General features: G+C 36.1%; 1 protein-coding gene and 1 non-coding gene across 2 annotated transcripts; one reads left to right on the forward strand and one right to left on the reverse strand.

The window, feature by feature from the left end:
* Nucleotides 1-11,022: 11,022 nt before the first annotated feature.
* On the reverse strand, nt 11,023-14,521 carry LOC113705081 (thioredoxin-like protein YLS8). The gene is made up of 3 exons (XM_027226965.2): nt 14,331-14,521; nt 13,681-13,812; nt 11,023-11,541 (listed from the first exon to the last, which is right to left on the reverse strand). The coding sequence occupies exons 2-3, from the start codon at nt 13,798-13,800 to the stop codon at nt 11,233-11,235; spliced, it is 429 nt and encodes a 142-aa protein (XP_027082766.1). The 5' UTR covers nt 13,801-13,812; nt 14,331-14,521; the 3' UTR covers nt 11,023-11,232.
* A 1,870-nt stretch (nt 14,522-16,391) lies between these two features.
* On the forward strand, nt 16,392-16,492 carry LOC113705147 (U6 spliceosomal RNA). Its single transcript, XR_003451794.1, has one exon. It is a non-coding gene; the product is annotated as a U6 spliceosomal RNA (small nuclear RNA).
* Nucleotides 16,493-18,796: the final 2,304 nt, after the last annotated feature.

The following is an 18,796-nucleotide window of genomic DNA, read 5'->3' on the forward strand; positions in this document are numbered from 1 at the left end:
TAATGGCTTTGGACCGCTACAGCCCATTCAGACGTTTTTTTAATACTCGCCACTAGCAATGCATACTACAACTTACATGCGCAACATCTATTCCATGCACGTCTCCATACGTTCACAAGCAAAATTCGCCTGGACCTTTTAGTTAACTTTATTTCACCCACTCCTTCTCGCTTACTTCGTTCACAACCATCAGCAACACACAAGCCTATTCAACTTCATCGCGCGTGGTCTGGTGCGCTGGAATGGAGTGTGCAAAGGCGTGCTAGGGCATGCGTGGTTGGGCGCACATGGGCTGGTGCGGAGTGCGCTACGGCGCGACTGCACACATGGCTGCTGCGCGCCGTCTGCGCGTGAAGAGAAGAGGGAATGCTTGCGGCGCGCGTGCTGCGAAGGGGCGCAACAATGGAAGAAGGTGGCCGCGAGGGCAAGAGGCGATGGATAGTGAAGGCGGCGGCGGGTAGAGAAAGAAAAAAGGAAGAAGAAGAAAGAAGAAGAAGAAGAGAAAGGAATGAAGAAAAGAAAGACAAGAAAGAAGAAAGTAGGGCAACGGGTCCTCTATCCCTTAAGTGAGGGTAATTTCATCTTTTTATCCCCCCCTTTTTTTAAGTGAGCGTAATTTCATCTTTTTATCCCCCCCCCTTTTTTTAAGAGTAAGGAACCCCCTTGTTAAGCATGGGCACGCTTAACTGCCTAAGAGTCTTCTGATCATTCGCCTAAATTTTGGATCCTTAAGCATGACCACCTAGCTTAGGCACGTCTAATTACTGGAGTCTTCTATCCGTCAATTCAAAACTTCATTATTTAGACGTGACCACCTAGTGTGGACTGCCAGTTTCCTGCCATAAAACAACAAATTAGTAAATGATACTAACACTGAACAAAAACTCCAGAAATATAAAAAAACTAGAACAAATAGATTTGGGTTACCTCCCAAGCAGCGCCTTTCTTTAACGTCTAGTTTTCTTCGCGAATGCGCTATTTTGAGAGTTCCGGCCAAGTCTAACCGACGACGTTAAAGAAAGGCGTTACTTGGGAGGCAACCCAAGGTTATTTGTTCTAATTTTATTATATTTCTGGAGTTTTTGTTCAGTGTTAGTGTCATTTAGCGGTTTGTTGTTTTGTGGCAGGAAACTGACAGTTATACGTGTCCACACGGTCACGCCTAAAGAAAAAGTTTTGAATTGACGGACAGAAAACTCTCCAGTAGTTAGGTGTGCCCACGCCCGGCACGCTTAAGGATCCAAATTTTGGGCCGATGGTCAGAAAACTTTTAGGCAGTTAGGCGTGCCCACTCCTAACAAGGAGGTTTCCTTACCCTAAAAAAAGAGGGATAAAAAGACAAAATTACCCTCACTTAAAAAAAATGGGATAGAGGATCCGTTGCCTTACTTTCTTCTTTCTTTTCTTCATTCATTCTCTCTCTTCTTCTTTCTTTTTTCTTCCTTTTCTTGCCTTTCTACTTCTTTTACCTGCCGCCACCTTCACTATCCACCGCCAGACCACGCGTCACCTCTCGCCCTCGCTGCCGCATTTCTCCACCGTCACGCCCCTTTGCAGCACGTGTGCTGCACGCACGCCTTCCCTCTTCCCCTAGCCCGTAGACTACGCGCAGCAGCCATGCGCGACCTTCTCTTTCCCATCGCGCGCCAGACAGCGCACAGTCGTGCCCTGCGCGATTCACACTAGCCAGGCACACCCAGCCGTGCGTGTCCAAGAATGCCCCTGCGTGCTCCGTTCCAGCATGCCAGATCGTGCGCGACCAGCTAGCAGTGCCACCAACGAGAGCCCAGCCAGCGCTCTTCCTCTCTGTCCGCGACCAGCGAGAGCACGCGCCTCCGCCTAATCGTGTGTCCATCACGCGTTGCCTCCACGCACCGCCACTGCCGCTCTGCCATCGTACCCACTGCCCCCTCCCATCTCAGGTCCCTTCTTTCTTTAATTTTCTGTTAACATTAGTTGAGGACAAATTTTTAATTTTTAGCTGAGGACGGATTTTAAATTTGTAACTGAGGCCAGATATATTTATTTTTAGCTGATGACATATAATTTGTGCTTAATTTGGGTGCTGTGATTTTGTTTTTGGCTACTGTTGACTATTTGCTTAATTTTGTGCTAAACCCGTAGAAAAGTTTTTGCTGTGATTACCTGTTTAATTAGTTTTTGGTGTGTTTATTGTCTATTTCTTTAATTATCGGTATTTGGAGCTGTGATTGGGGACCCTTCATTTAGTTGGGCCTGTTGACTTACTTTGAACACTCGTACCTTGCCCTTGCCCAATTCACTGATAACAAATGACCAAATCAAAAGTTAAAAATAGCAATAGACCTTCCACCTCCATCCCATAGCCTACTGTTCCTTTGAGTATGCCCTCCCAAGCAACTGTTCCGGGAGGCCCCCGGACCCGTCTTGGACGGAATAGGGAAGTTCACATTTTCTTTCTGCCCCACTTCGGCGGCCATTTGATCTTTACCAGGGCTGCCAATAAGGAACGTTATGCCGCTGTTTGTACAAGAAAAAATATTCCTTGTAAGTTCATCCATGACCCTACACTTGATCTTCTATATATTAGGGATGAGGTCACTAGGAAATTAGCCGCCATAGGTTGGACTCGTTATGCTGCTATTATTTTACCTACCTTCACTGAGTTAACGTGGGAGTTCTATGCCACTTTTAAGTTTAATGTCCTTGATGAATTCTCCGTTACTAGTTTTGGGGTGGTGCGTTTTAAATTGATGGATAGGGAGTTTGCACAGTCCATCACTAAGTTTAATTAACCTTTGATTTTACGGTAAGCGCCTGCGAGTTCACTGAGCCTTTCTTTTCCCATAACACTGGCTATTGGAGAGAATTGTCGGTTGACTGACAATCTTATGATTCTAACCAGTCTAAAGCCTATTTTCTTAAGAGCCCCGTTTTTCGCTATTTACATCGTTTTATGGCTTACAGTTTCTCCGGTAGGAAAGACAGTTAGGGTATTTTGACCAAACCCGAGTTTTTTTTTATTTGGTATATGGTTGATGAGCTTAAGGTCAACTTGGGTTGTTGGTTTGCTTCTCACCTCCGAACTATCTTAAGCAAGAAAAATAAGCCGTTAATTCTGGACTCTTTTATCACTCAATTGACTATAAATCTTGGGGTTATGGACTTAACTAATCATAATTTGCACCAAACTTGTAATATGAAATCTCTTGATTTAATTTTTTTGGAAAAGATGGGTTTAATGCAACAGGTGAATGGTGTCTTCCAATTCGTTCCTTTGGGACCGATCCAGATTCCTCCTAGGCGCAGAGCTTCCAAACCTGCCATTTCTGAGGCTGGTGGTCCTTCTACTGACGCCCCTGAGCCTTCCTCTTCTGCACATCCGCCGATGTCCTCTACTTACAGTCAATCTTCTACCCTCTGCTTTCAACTGCATCACATGGACTCTAGATTGGAGCGCCAGGTGGCCGAAATGGCGCAGAACTTGGTTCAGTACTTCACACACGTGGGATTCCATCCACCTTTCCCTCCCGAACCTTAGCCCTTTTCTACTCTCCTCCATGTTCAGGGAAATGTCGCTGCCCCATTACCTCTATTCTTGATCTCTATTTGCTTACATTGAGAGCAATGTAAAATTAAGGTGTCAGGGAAGTAGCATAGTTGTCGAATTTTGTCCAATTTTTGCCTATCTTTGTGCATATTTGTGATTGTTCCTGATAAACAATGGTTAGATGTTTTAAATTTTTCTATTGCTAAGATTTTACACTTTAAAATGTTAAGTATGACATGGTTAAATTTAAGAGTATCTTTTTGGTGAATATTTGAAATTTTGTGACTTTTGCACTTTTTGATTAACTTCTCTAAGTATTGTAATTATTTGTCTAGCATTTTTTTGTACAAATTGGTTCAACTATTAATCTTAGTTCTCCATGTTTAAGATATGAAGCGGGGTTGTGTGCTTTTTAATTTTAATTTGTTGCTTATTTATGAATAGTATTCGGCTATACTCCACTAGTATCGTTGCCTAGTAACCGAATATCTTCACCCCAAGTGTCGATTTTTGCGTCAAAAAGCGACGGTAACTATGAGTATGTGGTCCTTTAGCGATAAAAGTTGAGTAACTGGACTCGTTCATTTGGTAGATGTCAGAGTTCGCGTCAAAAAACTTAAATGGCTAAGGACTAAACATTCCCCTTGAAAAAAAATTTTAATTGTGGGGATATTCTAGAAAATGAAAAATATATGTGTTAATAGTGAAACATGTGAAAGTGTTTGAATGAATTGTTAGCCTGTTGATCCATGAATTTTAATGTTGAGATTTTGCTTAATAGTTGAACCATTTGCTTATGAATGCTGGTTGAATATTTTATGTTCTTAGCTTAGTTAGTCATAAATTGGAGGAGTCCTTAATGTTGAAAACTAATTGGAGAGATATTTTTTGGAACTTAATCACTAATGCTTGACATGTGTTTTACTTGTATTTTGGCAATAGAATATTTGAGCAATAGCCATTGTTTGATTGTCTGATTTATTATTCTTATGCTTGAGAACAAGTATTGTCTAGGTGTGGGGGAGGTTGATAGGGTGCATTTTAGTGAGATATTTTACTAATAGTGCATAATTATTTTGACTAAATATTGCACTATTTGGTAGATTTTATTTAGGTTTGTATTTAGGATTAATTGCAGGAAGTGGTGAAGCAAAAGTGCTGAAAATTGTCATTCCAGCAGACTTCCTGATATTTAGGAGTGCTCACGCCTAACTCCAACCTTCAAAGACGGATTCTCGGGATGATTTGCTCACGTGGAAGCTTCCAAAAACTGAGTGAAGTGGCTGGCTACAAATTTGGAGATCAGTGGGGCCACTCCAAAGCTGAAAAAAGTAATTAGTAATAGGATCTCTTTTATTTAGAAAGTTTGGTATTCGGATACTAATTTTTGAGGAGAAAAACTAGGACTAGAATGCGTTTCTTTCTCTGGTGGGCCTAGCCGAAAAAGAAAAAGGATTTCCTTCACTCTTTTTGGTGGCTACCAACGTAGAGGGGATTGTACTTCTTTTTAGTTTTGACTTTTCTTACTTTTTGGGAAGAACTTGAAGAGAGTCACAATTGTTGACTGGTTGAATTTGCTTTTTTCCTTTGGTTTTGACAGAATTTAAGAAAAGCATCAGACTCTCTCGTATGCTTTTGTGGGAAACAATAGAAAACAACAATTTTTCTTGTTCTTCTTTCTCTGATTGGCCAAATTTGGGGAGACAAGAGTTGACGATTTTTTCTCAATTGCTTTACATGGCGTGTTCTCCATTAATGGAGAACTAACTTCTTAATTCTAGTCAAGGGGACAACTGAAGATTTGGTTCAGCAATTACTGTAAGATCTAAATTATTTTAACTATTTCCTCCATTTATTGATATTTATATGTTTTTTACTTTTAATTGTTATAGTTTTGGTGTATGATTGAATAGTGCGTAATATTTAATTATTCATGTAGGTTATTTTGCTAATTGGGGGTAGTCGAATCCGTAATTGTTCGATTACCTCCGTCCCGGTAGCAACTGACGTAATTGAATTTATGTCAGGAAAACATACAATCTAATTTAAACAAACCCTCATAGTGTGTTTGTTAGTTAGGATTGAGCTTTTCTAAATCTTAATGTAATCTAGAAATTATATCCTACGGTCGTACCTAAAGTTATTTCCGTGTTAGAGAAATAGTTAACGATCGTACCTTAACTATCGAGAAATTAAAGATAGGTTGGTTGTTTATCGTATGATAACTATAACCAATCTATTAATAAATGTTTGAATTATATTTGAATCGATGATCAGTTGCATGAACCATCTCTGAAATGTACCCTTGGCTAGAGTTTTTCCAATTATTTTTGTCAATTAATTATTTTTTGCATTTGATTTATTTAGTTAGCAATTTATTAGCATTTAATCCTAAAACTCCCCATTTGTCTTGACTCGAAAGGAAACAAACTTCTCCCCAGTCCCTGAGGAGACAACCCTGTTTGTCACTATCTACTAGTTAGTAAATTTTGTCAGTTAATTAATTCTGATATATTGGATTAAGCAAACTTTTCGGGAAATGGTGAATCAAATAACCCATTGCACACCTAGAACTCCTGCTCCAGTACTTAGAATTGATTATTGACTGCTTTTGGTGGTAGCAAGGTTTTTATTATTATTGCACAGGCTCGGCACCTATTAATTTTTGCAGATTATGATTAGTTAAGTCCAGAACCCCAAGATTTATAGTCAATTGAGTGATAAAAGAGCCTAGAATTAACGGCTTATTTTTCTAGTTTAAGACAGTTTGATGGTGAGAAGCAAAGCAAACTAACAACCCAAGTTGACCTTAACCTCAGCAACCATACACCAAATAAAAAAGAACTCGAATTTGATCAAAATACCCGAACTGTCTTTCCTACCGGAGAAACTGTAAACCATAAAATGGTGTAAATAGCGGAAAACGGGGCTCTTAAGAAAAGAGACTTTAGAGCCCCGTTAGCCAGTCTAAAGTCTTTATGGCTTACTCGAGCATAAATAAATCAACGGAGAAATCTGAAGCAAAAAATAAATCAAATGCAAAAAATAATTAATTGACAGAAATAACAAGGGAAACTCTAGCCAAGAGTACACTTCAGAGATTGTTCATGCAACTGATCATCGATTCAAATATAATTCCAACATTTATTAATAGATTGGTTATAGTTGTTATGCACGCGATAAACAACCAGCATTTCCTTAATTTCTTGATAGTTAAGGTACGACCGTTAATTATTTCTCAAACCCGGAAACAACCCTAGATACGACTGTATGATGTAATTTCTAGATTGCATTAAGATTTAGAAAAGTCTAATCCAAACTAACAAACATGCTGCGAGGGTTTGTTTAAGTTAGATCATATGTTTTCCTGACATAAATCCAATTATGCCAGTTGCTACCGGGACGGAGGTAATCGAACAATTACGGATTCGACTATCCCCAATTAGCAAAATAGCCTACGTGAATAATTAAATATTGTGCACTATTCAATTATACACAAAAGTTATAACAATTAAAAACAGAAACATATAAATACCAATAAACGGAGGAAACAGTTAAAATAATTTAGATCTTACAGTAATTGCCAAACCAAATCTTCAGTTATCCTCTTGATTAGAATTAAGAAGTTAGTTCTCCATTAATGGAGAACACGTCATGTAAAGCAATTGAGGAAAAATCGTCAACTCTTGTCTCCCCAAATTCGGCCAATCAGAGAAAGAAGAACAAGAAAAATTATTACTTTCTATTGTTTCCCACAAAAGCATACGAGAGAGTCTGATGCTTTTCTTCAATTCGGTCAAAACCAAAGGAAAAAGCAAATTTTATAACAAATTACTTTCTTCAGCTTTGGAGTGACCCCACCGATCTCCAAATTTGTAGCCAGCCACTTCACTCAATTTTTGGAAGCTTCCACGTGTGCAAATCATCCCGAGAATCCGTCCTTGAAGGCTGGAGTTAGGCGTGGGCATGCCTAACTATCAGGAAGTCCGCTGGAATGACGATTTTCAGCACTTTTTTTTCACCACTTCCTGTAATTAATCCCAAACACAAACCTGAGTAAAATCTACCAAATAGTGCGATATTTAGTCAAAATAATTATGCAATATTAACAAAATATCTCACTAAAATGCATCCTATCAATGATCAATTATGTTTATATTTAAACAAACATAGATATGATTCTTATGGTCATTGTTTCTTGATTGACTCTGTTTGATTTGTGTTGTGTAATGATTTGATTGGATGCCGACTTCGTAAAAAAAAAAATTTAAACTACTAGTGCGGTGGTATACTTGAATTGTAGTTGAGTGGAATTTTTGCCACTTACGTGGACTATTGCGGATTGCTTTTTTCTTTTGGTCAGAACTAGAAGTGATCTTAATTTATCGTGTAATACATAATGACTTGAGCGGTTTTAAAATTTTTTTGCTTCTTTTAGCCGATCTTGTAGTCTGGTGTTGCTTCTTTTATGAAGACTTATGTTTCTGGGTTTTGATAAATAATGCTAGCCAGTATACATGATTAAAACTGTTGACCATTGTGTTTGTCTAGTTTATTTGCTTCAAATCCCGATTTGCTATTTGACATCCTGGAACTATTTTTTTTATGATTTTGAGGTTGGAAAGATTGTGATTCTAACTTACAAACATGGAAAATTTGTGAGAGAAGGATTTGGTTCCAGCTTCTCGATAAAGTATTCTTCATTTCCATTATGATATTCTTTGTATATGCTTAATATTGTACAGTTCTTTAGCTTCCTTGGTTTTTTGGTTCCTGGTTCGGCGCTATTTGATGATTGTAGTAGAATCTAATGCACCTTATTGTGATCAATTTGGCTATGTTTAAGTTGACATAGAAATTGCTGCTTATGGCCATAGTTTTTTAAGTGACTTTTTATTTGAAGTTGTGTTGTTTCGTGATTGGACTGGATTTTGACTTTGTGAATTATTTCTGTTACCACTTTGTGTGGTGGTACTCCTGAATTGTACTTAATTCAGATTTTAAACAATTATGTGGACTATTTAAGGTTGCTTGCTTCTTTGTCAGAGTTTGGAAGTGTTTTTTGTTCATTGCCAAACTAATAATTCGCCTCATCTTCTCCATGCCTAATAGACTATGGTCATCTGATGGTTGCAATAAATTCTATGGTACTTTTATGATTGTGATGGATATGGTTAATTTTGAGTAGATAGTCAAATTGCTTCTTGTGGTCATAATTTTTTGAGTGACTTGTTTGAAGTAGTGCTGGTTAATGCCCTGATGGAATTCTGAACTTGTCAATTGTTTTGATAACTAAAGGTGCAGTGGTGCCCCTTAATTGTAATATGTGAATTATGCCATATTGCTTGTTTCTTTGATGAAAGTTTGGATGGATTTTTGTTCACAATGGAGTAGTGACCACACTTTTGTCATTGTGATCAATTTGGTCATGTTTAATTATACAAACAAATTGCTTCATATGGTTATAGTTTCTTCAATGTCTCTGGTGTGCTGTTTAATGATTTGACTAAATTCTGAAGTTTCTGATTGTTTTTCGTAACCACTGATGCTGTGGTGCACCTTAATTATGTTTCTTTTATGATTGAAAATTCAGTTATGCCTGCTTTGTGCTCTAAAGTGATGCTTGTTTTACAAGTGTGACCAAAGTACCTTTTGTGGCTGTAGTTTCTGATTGGCTTTTTTCTCTGTTGTATAAAATCTGAATTTCCAATGTAGCATTGGTAAATCAGTTGTACTTTAATGGCAATTTACCAATTATGTGGATACTTTCATATTTCTTGCTACCAATTATGTGGATACTTTCAGATTTCTTGCTACCAATTGTGTGGATACTTTCAGATTTCTTGCTTCTTTTTGGTAAATGTGAGATTGTCTCTCTTGTATATTGCTGGTTTTATCACATTGACTGTTGTTCATGGGGATATTTGTATCTTCTTTATTGGAAAAGTTTCAATTTGATCCTTCGAAATACTCTAAAAGTATCAATGTGGTCTCTATCACTATAACACAAACCTTAATTTGAGTTAAAGACTTCAGTTTAATCACATTGAGAAGATTTTTTAATATGGTCTTTCAAATGTAGGAAAATGTTTTTTGGATTCCATATTTTGTTATTTGCACTCCCATCATTTGTTATATCATATAGTCTAATAAATAAAAACTATATAATAAAAATGATAGTGGGAGTGCAAATAATAAAAAGGGAGTGTAAATAACATTTTCCAAAAAAATATGGGTAAATATTTTGTATGTGACTATATAGGGAAAACGACGAGTTTCATCCCTCACATTTTACAAAAATATTCTTTTCGTTCTTCATTTTTAAAACAAAACGAATTTGTTCTTGATATTTAAAAATAGAACCTATTACATCCCTCAAGTCAACTTTCAATCTGAATTCAGCCACCCAGCAACCCGGTTGTAAATTTTGGGGGTATAATTGGTAGATCATTTGGTTAATTCAACTTGATGTTCACGTGAAATTTAATGAATCAAAAAAAGGGGAAAATAAAAAATTATAGCATACAAAAGAAGGATTTATCCAATGTTTTTCAGTTTAAATTTAAACAAAAATCACGCAAGCCAAATATCCAATGTTCTGCATATCCGCCAATAAATAGAGAGTAACACCAAAAAAATTTACTAAGGTAAACTGGTAAATTCCATAATTTCCGCCAAATTGATAAAATTACATCAAAGTTTCACTTTGTTGGCCTCGTGTATTTACATATAGATGGAGCCCAGGTGATGAGGTGCCATTGTACACGATGCTAGGCAATTTGGTCAATAAAAATTCTTAAAACCAAAACCCCCCCTCCAAAAAATTAAAAAAAAAAAAAACCTCATAAATTTGCATGGGAGCGCCTCTAAACCCCAATTTACTAGTGTTTGGATTGCAGTTTTCTATCTAAAAAGTTCTATATTTTCAGTGAACACATTTTTCTATTACTTTTTTATCTCACATACATCAAATCATTACAATATATTTTTCTTTAAAAATTCTAAAATATATCAATCCAAACGCTAACCAATTCCTACACTAGTTCAAAGGGAATTTATCTTACTGGGTAGTAGCCAGTTTTATCTTACAGGCCACTACCCGTTAGATTTCACCAAGTCAAGAAATCTTTGAGGCATGTTAAGTACTGCATGGTAGCCAACTGAACTAGACAGAGTTGGTTCCTCTAACCCTCTTCAACATTTAATTGAAATTTATGACCCCTGAAATCCAACTCCTGTGCTGTACTGAACCATACTCATTAAAGCAACTAAATGCGCTTGCTACAGAAACTATTGAACAATTGATTCTTTCAACATCCTTTCTCTTACACTCAACTATCTTTCTTGAACCATATCTTTGATCTCATGGGTTATTCTAGTGGGCAAATCGTTGCTTGCCTAATTCATTCCCAGGACAGATTTGTAAGGTGGCTCTTGCTAGATGATATGTTGCAGAAAGTTGGTTGGTCCGTACAACATTGCTAAAAGATACATGCTAAGAACACACCTGATTATTGAATCCAAGGACTAAAATACAGTCTCAGAAAGAAATCTTCAGCCACCTGATATTAGTTTTACAGTCTACAATCAGGTGTAACTGTGTGCAATCAGAAAAATATGAAGTCGGCAACAAGATATTAGTTATACATGCGTAATATTAGGTGTGCTATCAGTATTTGTCCAAATGCATGACAAACAAGTAATCAATATCGATACTTGGTAGAGTAATCTTTGGGTGCAATGACTAGACCACGACCTTTTCTTGCACCACGATACACAGTTTCGACAATGTCAATAAATTCCTGTTTGTCCTTCATTGCCCAGTTGATCTTGTTGTTGTTTCCAGTACCAAGATCAATCATGATGTGCTTGTTCCTAAAGAAGAACATAATTGTGGATGGATCATACAACTCATACATTGTATTAAAATCAGGCACCTCAGTTATATCAACCAAGTATAACACAGCAAAGTTCTTTATTGTCTCAGCAACTGATGCTAACACTTCATCCATCTGCAAACATGTAGGCAAATGGATAATCAGAAGAATAAAGGACTAAAAAAGGAGCCAACTCTAATAAGATCTCACATCATTGCAGAAAACCCAAAGCAACAAACAAGATAATGAATAGAGCAACTGAAAAGTCCACAAACCACAAAAATGGACTACCCAAAGCATTTCCTAAGACTGAATAAATGCAGGAAGCCTAAGCAGCTAAGACACATCTTACACCATTAGGACACAACCTCCACCTGTGATTTCAAAAAAAAAAAAAACTAGATTATTTGAATGTTTTTGCTGTAAGTCTTGGAGATCCCATCAATGACAGAAGGTCTGGGACAGGGGAACATAGTGAGGCACACAAAAGTCAGCTGAATTGCTTGCCCTGTACTTAAAGTTAAATTTGCCTTCCTACTGTTTTAGACAATTTGAAAGCAGTTCCAGAAAAAAAAAAGGAAAAAGGATAATTGAAAAGATAGAGAAAGCAGCTCCAAATTCCTGATTGCCCACCAGCTGATTGTAAGCGCCGCTCAAAAACCAAGCAAGCAAGTCAGACTGATCTCTGACTTTTGCAAACTGCCAGGGACAGAGATCTTTAAAGAGGACAGGGGGCAAGGAGTAGAGACTGTAGATATGAATGACCCAAAGGAGAAGAGTATTAAAATAAATACAAGAAGAAACTAGTAATGATTACATTAAAAAAATTAAGCATAATATACCATACTACTGTTGAGTCTGTTGACTGATTTGTTAGGAAGAAGATACTACATGCTACGAGTCAAATAGACTAGAGCTCATAAGTTATCTTAAATATACTAAAAAAGGAATAATTAAAAAACTGTATTTAGCACCATAATAATGACACAGCAAGAATTTGATTTAAATAAGAAACTCGAAGAACAATGAAAATCACGACTCAATTATTTATCAATTGAGAATAACATTTTAAAAGCATATTTAATAGTTTAATCAATGCTCACTTATAATTGGTGTAATAGTTTTTCTGCATCTGAATCAACTTATGATGGGTATATTTGACATCATCATTCTATTAATTTTCCTGTGACAATAGTGATTATTATACTATTTTCTGTTAGACAAAAAGCAAATAGTTTTGAAACACTTCATAATCTTTAAAACTTGTGCATAATCCTATACACAATTGATATCAGAGATGGGAAGTGACATCCTCAACCACGACTTTGAACCACAGCATGTATTATTGCACTAACCAGGCGGTGCAGTGTCAGCAAATCTCACTCTAAGCATCAAGTACTAGCAAACTAGATTAGGACTCTTCAGAAATAATCTAACCTGAACTACTCATCAATGGGCAACTAAAATTTGATGGGATTCAACACGAAATATGTATGCACTGCTGTGGCATCATATATATGAAAACTCAAAATATGTATGCACTGCTATGACATCATATATATGAAAACTAACCAAAACATGAAAAAACCAGGGGCAGGAAAAAAAAACAGAGTTGACACCATAGCACTGCTATAGTCTACCACCGCAGTCAACTCATCATGACTCTCAACATGACACGTAAAATACAGCATACCACACATACAAAGACCAAAGACCATCCTCCCTGCTGCCATGATCAATAGCTCATAACTCTGTTAGCCCGAAAAAGAAAACATCTAAAGTGACTGTTCATTTAAGCTAACTAGTAGTAAACTAAGACTAATAATTTGAGGGAACCAGTGCAACTTCTATTGAGACTAACATAGCCAGTTTCAGCCAACCTCAGCTTTGACTTCTAATGACATTTGGAAAATACCATAAGAGGGCATTAGTCTAATTGGCCTCATTTTTCACCAGAATCCTTTTTGGCAACCATTTACAACTATTATGTTCCTTCTCTTTGAACTATTTAAAACTTTTAATCAACCAACAATTGCAGTGCAAAAGAAAACATTAAAATTCAAAGCAGAACGGTAAAAGAAATGGAAACAATTCCCTCATCCCAAAGTTTAATCAACTAGAACTAGGACTTTTCACAAGTTAGTAATTCTTTTTCTGCTTAAAGACAAGTCATAGGCCCCTTAATATTCAAAAAACTTTCAGATAAACCACTGTAAACTGGAAAATGCACAGAAAGACAGAATTAATTGAAGGAAATTCAGGAGGATGCCTTACCTGCATACAGGTCTCATCCCAATCATGTCCGAACCTGATGAGAACAAGTCGTTCCTCTTCAGCAAGGATAGCCTGGTCAACAGCCCAGCCGGAATGAAGGTGAGGCAGAAGGTATGACATCTCTTTTCTTCTCTGTGACAAGAAAGGGAATGTAGGAAAAAATGCTTAAACCGCAAACAATCCTCTGTGAAGCTACCATATTCTTAACAAAACATCCAAACACTATTGAGGTACGGAGGACAAGAAATCATTGGAATTCATGTAAGAAGAAACAACACAAGATGATAATCTCCTCAATGAAACAGCAATCTGCATAAATCAAATCTCTATAACAGGTATAATCAATCCTGTAATCTAGACCAAAAAAAATAAAACATTTTTAAAGATTTCCAGCAACATTAATAGACTGTCTATACATATCTTAGTCGTGAAAAGGTAGAAAAGACTTCCGAAATTAAAATACAACAAATTTGAGGGAATCTTTAAGTTTTGGTCTCTACTTTATTTCCGAAATCAAGACCCAATTGTTAGTTCGATTGTTACATTGCACCAACAAATTCGAAGCCCTGATTATAGATAAACCCTAAAAGTAGCATCAATCTTAAACTTTTACAAGAGAAGTTACAGACTCAAAACCATGAAACACAAACCTGCTGCGGCGGCGGCGGCTGCGGCCTTAAACCTGGACGGCGGCGGCCTTAAACCTGGAGCTTTAGCTGGCGGGGCGTTGGAAATGGATGACGGCCAGCTGCCGGAATTGGGATATGGTGGCTGTCACGCGTGGAGAGTAAGCGAGTGATGTATTATTTTGGTATTTGTAGATTTCCAACAATGCCCAATTGACACTTCGCGGTTTTTCTTTCTTGCTTTAACTTTTATTTTAATAGCCCGTGTAAATTGAAGTTTAGGAAATTCTATCGTTCCTTTTAGGTGCGCTATTGATAAGATTAAATTTACCATTAGATATAGAATAAAAGTTATTAAGTTTCAAATTATTTCAAGAATTTAAATTACTAAATGATATGATAAGATATAAGTGAGTTAGAATCGTGGGTATCATATTCAAAAGGGACGGTAGCATTTTCCTAAAGTTTATAGGGGTTTTTATATTAAAAAAAATACACCATAGCTATTAATACTAGTGTTTAAGGCATACTCTAATGTGTGTACAATTAACAAAAAATATATTTATCACAATTATCTCTTTAAAAAGTTTTATTTATGGATTTTATGGGTCATATTCTATTATAGTGTAGATAATCGTACACGAAACAAAAATGATCGGAGTAGAGAAGAATATGTGGAAGTTGGAAGTTAGCCCGAGGAAGCTGTAGTTAGTTGATTATTGAATAGATAATTGTCTTCTGATTCAAATATTTATTTGCAATTGAGATAAATTTGCCCTTATAATTAAGGGTATATTATGAATTTTAATGAATGACACCATATGTTTAAATGTTCTCTAATGACTTTCATCATTTTTATGATTCTGAGCATTTTGCACGAAATTTGTTTTGCAGTTGAAACTTCAAATAACTGCCTCCAGATGCATTAAGAAAATGGGAAAAGTAATCTTGAGAAAAGTATTAGTTAATCAAGCTGGTACTCAACCATTCGTAACCAGAAGCTTCAAAAATCTGTGAGTCATAACTCTTTTCTTTTATTTTGTCAAGATTTCAAGAAGAAAAGAGAACCTTCAATGTGTAATCAGCTGGAGGTGTCTTTTTGACCGCTGCTTGCACATCTGAAAGATTGAATAACTCAGCCTTATTAATTTTTCTGGGATAAAATATTACTCAAAAAAATTGAAAAAGGATTCATTAGAATTACTTCTAACTTCACTATTATTTCTTTCTTCATATTCATGCAATTTCTTCTAATACGGTGACACAAACACACACACACACACACAAAGTTTATTCCAAGTCGAAATGTATCTGCACCTACCAATTGAATGGGACGGATCCTTTCATTGGTTGGATATATTATTAATATATAAAATGCGGTCCACGGTCTTAATTAAATGGTAAGAACAAAGCGGGGAATAAGAAATATCAATTTGGCAAAAAAAATGCTTTTTATGCATGAAATGCTTTGCATTTAATAGAAGGAGTTGCCTCTTTTAAAAGTGACTTATTGGATTTATGGGTATTTTCACATGGTTGATTTTTTTTTTTTTTTTTTTTTGATATTTGATATCTTTAGTGAATAGAGGTAGTATGAGGCTTTGAGCTGGATTGTAGATATTTCTGCAGAAAAATGACTAATCTATGTTTTCAAACTTGGATTCTATAGATTTGGTGGCCATAATGGCATTAACGATGCAATTAGTCTAATACTGATTAAAAGGATTTCAAGTATTAATCTCTACAAAAAGTGAAATATTCCCTTCGCCCACATTAATAGTTTTGTTTTACTTTTTCATCCGTCCCAAATTATAATTCACTTGCTAATAATTTCTTTAAAATGCCCTTATTTAATCCTTTATGACTACAAAGTATGTGCGTACATTAAAGAGCTCAATTAAAAGTCCTTTATAATGGGTTTGAAAAGTTTTATATTACCATTTGCACGATATCTTATTGAATTAAAGTTGTCGGCATAGAGGAAATCCGAGGTGAGCTTGCAGTAATGACTTGTACCTTAAGGCTTAAACTGAAACAGAAGGGAAAATGCATATCAATGTTTCGGAAAAGAAAAGGAAGCATAGTTCCTTCAAGGACATCGATAAGATTGAAACGATACAGAGAAGATTAGCATGGCCTTGGGCAAAAGGATGACATGCACATATCGGGAAAGAAAAGGAAGCATAAATTAGAAACAGTCAAAGAAAACATGACATTTCGAAATAGAAATTGGGAAGCAATGCCACAGCAATTACGGTTGACTTTTAGGAATATTCCTTGAAAATCACACGAAGACCCATAAAGGTTCCTTTATTAACAGCCAAAGTCTATATAATTTTAATTCTTAATATATCATTTGGGTTTTCCCTTGTTATGAGTTATGCCCCCCACCCCCACCCCAAGAAAAAAAAAATTATGTATAAGTTCTAATGGTTTGGAGAACTAACAATATGTAAATATCCTTTCCATTGCTTTTTATTTCTGTTCAGAATATTACATCATTTAAAGTATAGAATCAATTTTTGCATAATATTTGTCTTTAAGTACAATTCATTAATTGAAATTTTAAAATGGATAAAAGAACTATTCATTAACAGAAATAATATTCTCAATATCAATAAGAAGTTCTTTTTTTTTTTTTGTTTTCTTTGATTTCGGAATTATAACAAGCATTCAGTGTGAAAGACGTTAACATAAATTCAGACTTAATTTACATAGGTCTTGACTGTATGAAAAGAATACTTATGGGTCTTTGTGTGTTTTCACAAATGTTTGCGAAAGTCAATGGTAATTGCTGCAACTTTGCTTCCCAAGCGTCTTGCTTTCTTTGACTTTTGTTAATGCGTTTTTCCATTGCTATTCTTGTTTAGTTTGTAAAATTCATAAATAAAATCATATTCTATGGTAACATTTAGTTTAATACAATCTTATTTTTTTTGGTTGCCCACCTGGTATCCGAAACTTTGCCCCGACTAATCCGGACCCGACCCGCGTCGCGCACCTGACTATGGTGAGTGAGTCTCCCAACAGGGATGTCTGCGTACACTAGGACTCGAACACGAGACCTGCTTAAGCGAATCCGAGCCACTTACCACTCGGACCAACCCTGTTGGTTAATAATACAATCTTATGCAATTGCTAATCTTATACTTCTACGGTTCTACCTCGGTATAATACGGATTTTCCAGCGTTGAACAAATTGTAAAGTTAATACCTTAATGGCCAAAAGGCTGTAGTAGTCAAGTTTAAAAACATAGATTATTCATTAATATCAGTGTCATAAGGGTATTATCAAAGCCTCAAACTACCTCTATTTCAATAAGGTAGGTTGATGCAAAATGATATTTTTGTCAGTTTTTTTTTTTTTTGGAACAATAAAGTATTCTCGTACTAAATGATTTTATACCAGTGCCATTGTTATTACTGCTTCGAATCAAATTCATGAATTTGTTGCTCAGTCCTAAGACAATAAGTTTAACTACTACGACTACTAAAATAGAAGGAAATTGGTCACTGAAATCCCAACTTTCCATACCCAAATAAATGAAAGCGGCTTTACCCAAACAAAAGATTAAGCTTTTGTTGAATTTTTTGGATGGAACAGGATTGGAGGTTAATGGTTGTAGTAGTGATAGCGGCTTTACTGTTGTGGCGATCATGATGATCAAAAATCAAATATTTTGTAGTTGGGAACGGGAAAAGGAAAAAAAAAAGGTTTGTCATCGGGCCTCGAGGATTTAGTTGAAGTAATGACTTTAATATAAAGAAGGGCAAAGTTGTGTCATGAAGTGAAATTTGCTCTAGCAGTATCATCTGCCTTATTTACTTGTTCTTATTGTGGTCAAGGAGGCCCTAGTTTAATTTACTACCTAAGGTTAAAATTTCAGAATTTAGAAATCACGGGTTCCATTTCCACTTTCCATTCTCGATTTCCGTACTTCCTAAATTCGCATGAATCTTCAGTTCCAAATCCTGTCTCATTTCCTATCTCATTCTTTCTTATCATGCCGAGTGTTCTTTAATAAACCAATTATAAAATTACTCGGACCACATTGAGTTAACCGACTAGCCAATCGAGTAACCAAGTAGAGAAACAAAATCTATATAACTAGAACCTATTAACATAAAAACCCTCTTCCCCTGCTCTTAAAAGATAAAAAGAAAAGAGTCTGCCAGTCTCAATGCTCATCACTCTAAAACTTTAGATAGTAGAGATTGCCCAAGGCATATTATTATATAGTTGGGCATCGATATTTTAATTTAAAACTTTATAGAAAGTCACATACATCTTGTAGAGAGGCAATATAAAATATATCTAACCACCATTGTCCAAATACTTATTTAAATCCAATTTCGTGTAGGTTCCTTCAATCAAAACTCGCATAGAGCCTCCTTGGCCCCAGAGATACCAGTTTGTTTAACCATCAATGTCAAACCGTAGAGTAGGTGGATACTCACAAGCATATCCATAAATTAGACTAGGGACCTTA

The sequence above is a fragment of the Coffea arabica genome, chromosome 8e (assembly GCF_036785885.1).
Source record: "Coffea arabica cultivar ET-39 chromosome 8e, Coffea Arabica ET-39 HiFi, whole genome shotgun sequence".
Classification (NCBI taxonomy): domain Eukaryota; kingdom Viridiplantae; phylum Streptophyta; class Magnoliopsida; order Gentianales; family Rubiaceae; genus Coffea; species Coffea arabica.

Bases quoted from the DNA above. Each gene is read 5' to 3' on its own strand.
- LOC113705081 (XM_027226965.2), bottom strand. From the start codon at position 13,800: ATGTCATACCTTCTGCCTCACCTTCATTCCGGCTGGGCTGTTGACCAG. The intron at 11,542-13,680 runs GTAAGGCATCCT...ACATGTTTGCAG, and splicing joins GGGATGAGACCTGTATGCAG to ATGGATGAAGTGTTAGCATC.